At 36.4% G+C, this 8,685-nt stretch overlaps 2 protein-coding genes across 2 annotated transcripts; one reads left to right on the forward strand and one right to left on the reverse strand.

Moving 5' to 3' along the window:
• Positions 1 to 1,311: 1,311 nt before the first annotated feature.
• LOC120175877 lies at positions 1,312 to 4,015 on the reverse strand. Its single transcript, XM_039182429.1, has 5 exons — positions 3,881 to 4,015; positions 3,499 to 3,601; positions 3,275 to 3,357; positions 1,753 to 2,874; positions 1,312 to 1,353 (listed from the first exon to the last, which is right to left on the reverse strand). The coding sequence occupies exons 1-5, from the start codon at positions 4,013 to 4,015 to the stop codon at positions 1,312 to 1,314; spliced, it is 1,485 nt and encodes a 494-aa protein (XP_039038360.1).
• Positions 4,016 to 5,709: 1,694 nt separating this feature from the next.
• Positions 5,710 to 8,004, forward strand: LOC120176392 (FT-interacting protein 3-like). The gene has a single exon (XM_039182822.1). It carries the CDS (start codon positions 5,710 to 5,712, stop codon positions 8,002 to 8,004), a length of 2,295 nt encoding a protein of 764 aa, XP_039038753.1.
• Positions 8,005 to 8,685: the final 681 nt, after the last annotated feature.

Consider the following 8,685-nt stretch of genomic DNA (forward strand, 5'->3'; position numbering starts at 1 on the left):
TATGAAAAATTATTACTTAACACTTACTCTAGACAATACCTGACTTTGCAATATGAATTCCTAAGGAAAACTGAAACCAATATTTCGAATTTCGCCAGCACAGACTTCGTAAATCACTGAAGAAGAAAAGAATAAACTGAATATGTTTAGACAAACAAACTGAAGGAAATCTAAAACACACAGCAAAATTAAATCAGGAACCTTGTAATTCATCGCATCATAGTCTACAATAGCAGCCTAATAAAGCGGAAGTTCTGCCACTAACAGGGCTGATTAAGGTAAGAAACTATCCCCGCATGATTCAATCAAGCATGATTAAGGTTTATTTTAAACAATGTCAGTTTTATGCACAGTCCTACGTTTAAAATTCTATCTTCTTTAAAAAGATGCATTCAAGCATGGTTCAACCAAATAACTATCATAATAAATTCACCCCATATACATAAGCCAACTATTGACTAACATATAAAACATGCTCTACATCAAAAATGGTGGATCTAGAATCTCATGCTTGTAGTTGTTCTCCCATGTATGAGGAACACCAATAGGAGAACAAAGTTGGTAGAAGATTAAGACCCTGAAAGAAAAGGGATAGGTTATCATCCGGTATTCATCGGTGGCGGTGCTAAATCCACTCTCTCTCTCCCGGACACAAGATAGAAATAACATGAAACTAGTTGCATGAACAGCAACTTGAATAGAATACTACAGCCTTATTGCATAAACTTTTTGTTAGACTGAGACTAATTTTCGATTTCCTTGTATGTTAACATAAAATCAAGAGAACAGAAAGAACAAACATTTCCTCATATGTAAACCAAAATGTGTGGTTATATTTCAAATGGGTGGCATGCTGCAATTAATTGAACAGAAAGGAAAGAGGGAAAAAAAAACCTTGGAAACCAGCCGCATGGATCTTCTAGGAACAACCTTCCTAATAGGATGCTTTCCGCTTCTTAAAACCTTTGCATCATGCATGCTACAGTCATTTTGATCACCATCCACCTCTCTAATAGGACGCTTTCCGCTTCTTAAAACCTTGATATAAAGCATGCTACTATCATTTTGATCATCTACCTTCCTAATAGGATGCTTTCTGCTTCTTAAAACCTTGGTATCAAGCATGCCACAATCATTCTGATCACCATCTATATATGCTCTCTTTTTCCCAAGTCCATTAGAATCAATATTATCAAGCACTCCACAATTTTCAAATAATTCATCATGTGAGCATCTGGAAAGAGCAGTTATACAACCAAATCAACAATAAAATAAATATTCTATAGCATATAATTAAATTATGAAGGATAATTACTCCGAACTCTCTCCCCAATTAATAACTTTGCTCCTATCCTGCAAGCAGTTTCATACAGTATAATTTTAGTTGTTTCATTGAGTATACTGAGACAAAATAGGTTAGTTAAAATTCTAAGCCCATCTCTCGTCCACACCCATAAACAGAAGCATAAAAAGTAAATAAATTGAATTTATTAAACCAAAGTGTTCAGATTATTATAAGTAAAAAGAGGAAGATAAGAAAAGAGGATTTATTCTACCCTTAAGATGAATCCACTACGTACGTACATATTCATAAAGAATGGCCATGTGCTTCGAAAACAAAACCTAAAACATTATTTCTCAAAATAATTAGCTAGTAAATTTTGACACAAAAATATAGCACAATGGAAAACAGAATGAGAAGAGAACAAGATTAGGAGCAGGAGTAGAAGACAAGACGAGATGAACTATTACCTGTTCTTCAACTAATGTCGGCAACTGATTCCTAAATATCTCTTGACAAAGCCCAGTTGAGCCTACTACTCCACCTTGTTCCGCATAAATATTATGCTTTTGATCAACCAAATTCCCAAATTCATCATTTTCACTAGGTGAATGTAAATCCTTTTTCTGGTGAACCACGTCTTTGGGCATTGGCATCTGCAATGAACCATCTGACATGTATCCAGGAACTATTACACCAGAACTCACAGGATTACAACCAATTTGCACGGTAGAATTATCACATGTTTCATTTTCAAGAGTAGAATTCTTATGCTTCACTATGAGAAGATTTGGTGCACCATCTGATATATTTAACATAGCATCACTGGCTAACATCTCCTTGGGAGAATTAATATTTGAATCAAGAGTTATCAAACATCCATCTTTAGCAGAGGATGCACCAGAAGAAATTATTTCCTCTTGAACATCAGGAAGAGCTTTAAATGAGGGCAGTCCTTGATGTCCTTCTAAGTGCTCTGACACATCCACAGCTTCAGCACATGTCATTACAGTGGAGCCTGTGGGCCTTTCATCTCCATTTGAATTATCAAGCAGCAATGCATGATGTTCTTTTATGATCAAACTTGGGGGTAATCCAGAGTGTATATGACCATCTTCTATTCTCCCATCTTCTACATTCAATTGAAAAGAATTTTTCAACTGCTTACTACTTTCCTCAAAGTGCCCAAGCTCATTACGGAAACTCTGAGGCTTGCTATGGGACATGTTCTGGCATATAGAAACCTCACTCTTCAATTTCTCAACCCATTCTGATGGGTTTGAATTTAAATCAACATAAAGGTTAATGCCCTCTTCTGATTTTACATGAAACTGAAAAGAAGAGGAAGAAACAGTTGAAGTGTTTATGGAGGAATGAAAGTCAGCCTCATTAGAACATGAACCAACATCCACATCTTTGTTTCCAATTTGAGGCACATCATTAATATTCCCCCCTCTTGTAAGACTCGGACAATTTCTGTTGAAGTATATTGTTGGGAACTCTTTATTCTTAAAACCACTATCATTATACTGAGTTACAAACTGAGGATGTTGTGTTTGCTGGAAAAATATAGAATCACCACCATAGTCATCCTGCATTGATGGACCCAGATAATTAGAAACAAGTTTTGAGTTCTTAAAAGCAAACAATCAAGAATTGCCCAGATACATCTTGCTTAAAAAGCTACCATCGAGTTAATTTTTCACAGGCCATAGACTAGAAGACAAAAGTTGCATCCGGTAAAATCTTAGTGCACCATTGTATTTTCCTTTTGGTTGTGGTGTTGGGTGGGGTTGAGGAGATCTTCTCACTTCTGGTTAGATGAAAAGGTCTATATCTTTCAGCAGGAACAACTGCATTAACCTAACACATGCTACAGGAGAGAACCGATGGGGAAGATGAAGTGAGGAATTATATGGGATTTATCTGGTGGCATCAGGTGTCCAATAATATCCATAACTAAAACATAAACATCCAAGAATAGAAGCAAACCTTATGATAAAATTTATCCCCTGTACAACAACCCAATCCATTACTTTTAACAGCTTCAGAACAATTTCCTCCATTACAACTGCCTGTTTGACAAGAGATGAGGCCATAGAAATCTGCAGAAGCAGCCAGATGTTATTCTTACTATGGCGCGTCAACTGTAGTAAGGAAATCATAGTAAAGAAAATTAAGTGAAACTGCTTAGGCACACAATAACTAGTTAATACCTTTATCAGAATCCTTGAAAGGGAGTTGCAGGGAGAATGGAAGTCCAGCCTCTTGAATTTCATACAATCTTTCCCTCATAGTCATTGAACCCAATCTCTGGTTCTGCATATTTTTCAAAGATATTCTATGATGGGATAAACAAGATCTTCAAAGTCATGTAAATTTAGTAACATGTTTTACAAAAATAAAAAAAATCTATGTGAGGAATAAAGAATATTAGAGCATGTTTTGTATTTTGCAGGCCAGCAAAATTTACGCCCAGATGCATAACATAATGGGACTAAAACACAATCTAAGCTAACATATAGGCAAAAGGCAGTATGATATGCTTCAGATTCTTAACTCTCAGTTGCCAACGAAAGGGATAGCTTAATAAATTACCTCTAGATAGGAGGCCAGTGATCTAGCCATATCCGAACTTGACCTATTAGCAGGTAGACCATATTTCTTACATAAACTTTGAAGCTCTTTTCTTGAAAGGCTATGGTAGAAATCTTTATCTTTCTTACTTCCCATCCGTTTTCGACCAAATAAATCTATAAAGAACAACAGCAAACAAGTTAATTCTGAACCCTTCAAAGCAATAAACAAATGAAAGTTCTTGCTATAATAGTCGCGAAAATCTAAATCTCAAACGCCAATAATACCAAATAGAATGTATAAGTCGAGCATATGAAACAAATCATGACAACAACTTTTTAAACCTCAAATTCAATATCCCCTTACCTTAAAACTACTTCACCTTAAGAAGCAAGCACCCCCAAAGAAAACAATTTTAAAAAACGGAAAAAAAAAAGTAATAAAGTTACGTTTGTCCCGAAACTAATCCGATTGCTAAGAAACCGTTGGGGAAAAGAAGAAGAAGAAAATCAGCAAGCGTAGAGTTGAAATCTGAGCATATTTAAAGAAGAAGAAAAGAAGTTCAAAACGACAAAGATTGAAACTTTTTTGTTCTAGGGTTCCTACATATTCGGAGAAAGAATATTCTTGTTTCTTTTGGGTGTGTGGATATTCTATTACGAGATGAGAAAGAAGAGGAAAATGGGCAAGAAAATGGTGGGAAATGAGCAAGCTTTACCTTGGAGGGAGAGGGGGTTTGAAATTTTCGAAAATCTGATCTGCTTCCGCTCTTTTTGCAGCAGATTTGAAAATGGCAGTCCCCAAAATCTAGTAATTTGGTGTTTAGATTAGCAAGTTATACGGGATCCTCACTAAAATTATCATTTTTGTTATTTTTTGGTATATTATAGGTTTGTCACTGAACTATCCTCTCACTTTTATTTTACTCACTAAAATTTAAATTTTTCACTTTAATCCCTCAACTTTTGAATTGTTCTAATTTTAGTCACTTTGACTTATTTTTTTTCTTCTATGATATGATATTTTATTGTTATTTTATTAAGATATGTACCATGGGATTAAAATAAAAAATTAAATACAAAATTATATTCAAAACCATAAATCTAAAAGTTATACATAAACCCTAAATCAAAGCCCACCCCACTTACACAGCTTCACCTTCAGTAGCCTCTCTGACCTGTCCCTTTCTCTTTGATCACCTTCTGATCATCGACGCTACGTCTTTCAAATCTTTCATGTGCAATTCCTAAATCTTAAACCTAAAATCAATACTCAATATAAGCAAAATTGGAACTGACATAATAGATTTGAAAGAATAAGAATTTAATTTGAGTGGAGAGATTTGAATCATTGATAAAAAGATTGGTGACAAGGGATCTATCAATGTGAATATACGTGAAGAATAAATCTCAAAATTACATTATTTTCATAAAAAAAAATCATTCATGAAATAATAACGTAACATAAATGGTAATCATTCATATTACGTTATAAATAATTCAAATTCAAAATCAAGTAATAAGTATAATCAAAGATTATTTCCCAATAATTAACATTAATGATGGTAAATTAAAGGAAATTATTATTCTTTATTATTTCGCTCCCTATTGATATCCTTCTGTTTTTCCTTAAAAATTCACCTGCTAAACTCTTCAAAATCCTGGACAAAGGCAGTAAATTTCATTCATATCCATCTTCAACCTTGGTCTCCTTCTTCAAGCCTCAATCCAGGCAAGCAGTATTTACCTTTCAATTTTCAGTTTTCTCTGCAGCTTTTGCTCTACTTTATAACATTTACAAATGCTGTGACAGTTTATTTTATCAAACATTTGATGCAGTTAGTTTGAACAATGTCTGAATCAAACGTGGACTTTTCATTGAAGGAAACTAAACCGAATATCGGCGGAGGAAGAGTCTCTGGTAGCGAAAAGCTTACTTCGTCATTCGACCTCGTCGAACAACTGCATTTTCTGTACGTAAAATTGGTGAGGGCCAAAGATTTACCAGGTTCACCGTGCAATCCATTTGCTCAAGTAAAGGTTGGTAACTACAAAGGCACGACGAAGACCGTCGTCAATAGTCCTGATCCCGAGTGGAACCAAGTTTTCGCGTTCGCAAAAGATCGAATCCAGGCTGTGACCGTGGAGATAACTGTGATGAACAAAGAGAGTTTTGTAGGCAAAATCGGTTTCGATATACCGGACGTTCCTAGTCGCGTTCCACCAGATAGTCCGTTTGCACCGCAGTGGTATAGTTTGGAGGATGAACATGGAAGAAAAGGTGAGAGAGGGGAATTGATGTTAGCTATTTGGATGGGGACTCAAGCAGATGAAGTGTTCCCTGATGCTTGGCATTCCGATGCAGCGACAGTTAACGGCGAAAGCATATCAAATACCCGATCGAAAGTGTATATTTCGCCTAGGCTCTGGTATCTAAGAGTCAATATAATTCAAGCACAAGATTTGGTGTCTATGAATAACAACAGGGTGGTCCCTGAAGTTTACGTCAAATCTATGCTTGGGAATATGGTTCTAAGGAGTCAATTTTCGCCCGATAAGAGCCTAAACCCGACATGGAACGAGGATCTGATGTTCGTCGTGGCGGAACCATTTGATGATCCATTGATCTTGAGTGTGGTGAATAAGTTGGGTGATAACAAAGAGGATGTTCTCGGGAGTTGCTCCGCTCATTTATCGAAAGTTGAGAAGAGGATAATGCCGATACCTGTAGAGGCAAATTGGTATAATCTCGAGGAATCAGCTAATCGAAACAAGTTGGAAGTAAGGTTTGCCAGCAGGCTCCATTTGAGGATCTGTTTAGATGGAGGCTACCATGTCCTAGATGAGTCCATTTATTACAGTAGTGATTTCAGGGCAACATCCAAATTGTTATGGCCTCCTTCCATTGGTGTATTGGAGCTCGGAATCTTGAATGCGTCCGGTTTGCTTCCGATGAAGTCGAAAGATGGACGTGGAACGACCGATGCTTATTGTGTCGCGAAATACGGGCCTAAGTGGGTTAGAACGAGGACGATTGTCGACAGTTTTTCTCCGAATTGGAATGAGCAATACACATGGGATATCTATGATCCTTATACAGTTATCACCATCGGAGTTTTCGATAACTGTCACTTGGAAGGAGGAAGTAAAACTGCAGACTCGAAGGATCGAAGAATCGGGAAGGTAAGGATCCGACTGTCTACACTTAATGCTGATCGGATTTATACACTTTCTTATCCACTTATAGTTTTGGAACCCAATGGAGTGAAGAAAACGGGTGAAATTCAATTGTCAGTGAGATTTACATGCTCATCTACATGGAATTTGTTACAGTCTTATACACAGCCTTTGTTCCCCGAAATGCATTACCTTCTTCCGTTATCCGTATATCAAATCGAAAGTTTGCGGCATCAAGCTACTCATATTCTCTCCTCGAGATTGCGTCGTGCCGAGCCACCGTTACGGAGAGAAGTTGTGGAGTATATGCTGGATGTTGGCTCCAATGTATGGAGTTTAAGAAGGGGCAGAGCTAATCTCGAGAGACTCCTGGCTGCATTTAATCTACTCGTTGAAGCTTGGAAATCGTTCGATAAGATACGCAAATGGAAGAATCCAATCTCGACGATGACGGTTCACTTTCTATATTCTATCTTGATTCTCTTCCCCGATAAGATATTACCCTTAGCTTTTCTCATGTGCATTGTCCACGGAGCTTCACAGTATAGGAAAAGGCCAAGACATCCTCCACACATGGATACCAAGTTGTCACTTGTCGAGTCTGTGCAGTCCGATGATTTCGACGAGGAGTTCGATATGTTTCCGACTTCCAAAGGGGATAAAGTTCTTAAAAAGAGGTATGACCGATTGAGAAGTATTGCAGGGAGGATGATGACAATAATAGGAGACTTGGCAACTCAAGCTGAGAGGCTTAATTCTATGCTAAGTTGGCGAGATCCCAGAGCTACTTCAATGTTCATGGCCTTTTGTGTAATCGCTTGTGCAACATTCCATCTTGTTCCTTGTCGCTTATTCGCACTTGGATTCGGTTTTTTCGCGATGAGACATCCTCGATTCCGAATCAACATTCCTTCGTTGCCCCAAAACTTCTTCAAAAGATTGCCTGCAAGAGCAGATAGTATGATATGAGATGGAAAGCAACTGCAGTCTGAGGATAAGAGAGTGGTTCGGATATCGAATCCGAAACCGATCTGATGAATGTTTGTTGCGTGTTTTTTGTTGTTGTTATGGACTTATTATCTTTCATATAATATGGATTTGTATTTTCATGATGAGCTTATAAGCATGGAATTAAAAGCTTGAAATGAAACTCAGATACAAAATGTTGGTCATACAAATCTTTCCATAGAGTCATTTTGTAATTAGAATTAATATTATCCTCTGAAACCAGTCGACAACAAAGAGTGGTATGATTCTCGCTTAGGGTGCGAGAGGTCCCGAGTTCAATTCTCGGAATGCCCCTTTTTCCTTAATTTTAGTTCCTTTTGAAAGATGACTTTAAGCCCTTCCATTATTTAAAAGAAATACTTATTTTACACTAAAAATGTTTAAAATTATTTTGTATAAATGTTATGTCGAGTTTCAGTAGCTGAAATAATTAAGTTAAATTCAAATTTTTTAATATTTAGTTTAAATAATTCATTAGCGTAATTGGACATGTTTAACTAAAACAGAGAATTTCAATCAGATCTTCAGCTCATGGGAATTGATTTTTATTCTTAATAGACAAAAATTAAATCAATTTTAAAAAATTAAGGGTCGTTTTGGTTTAAAAAAAATATTTTTTATTTTTATTTTCTGTTTTTGTAT

This window comes from Hibiscus syriacus, unplaced genomic scaffold, assembly GCF_006381635.1.
Source record: "Hibiscus syriacus cultivar Baekdansim isolate YM2019G1 unplaced genomic scaffold, ASM638163v2 tig00003398_pilon, whole genome shotgun sequence".
NCBI classification, from domain to species: domain Eukaryota; kingdom Viridiplantae; phylum Streptophyta; class Magnoliopsida; order Malvales; family Malvaceae; genus Hibiscus; species Hibiscus syriacus.

Bases quoted from the DNA above. Each gene is read 5' to 3' on its own strand.
- LOC120176392 (XM_039182822.1), top strand. From the start codon at position 5,710: ATGTCTGAATCAAACGTGGACTTTTCATTGAAGGAAACTAAACCGAAT.
- LOC120175877 (XM_039182429.1), bottom strand. From the start codon at position 4,015: ATGGGAAGTAAGAAAGATAAAGATTTCTACCATAGCCTTTCAAGAAAA. The intron at 3,602-3,880 runs GTAATTTATTAA...AAAAATATGCAG, and splicing joins CACTGGCCTCCTATCTAGAG to AACCAGAGATTGGGTTCAAT. The intron at 3,358-3,498 runs GTATTAACTAGT...CTTGTCAAACAG, and splicing joins TTTCAAGGATTCTGATAAAG to GCAGTTGTAATGGAGGAAAT.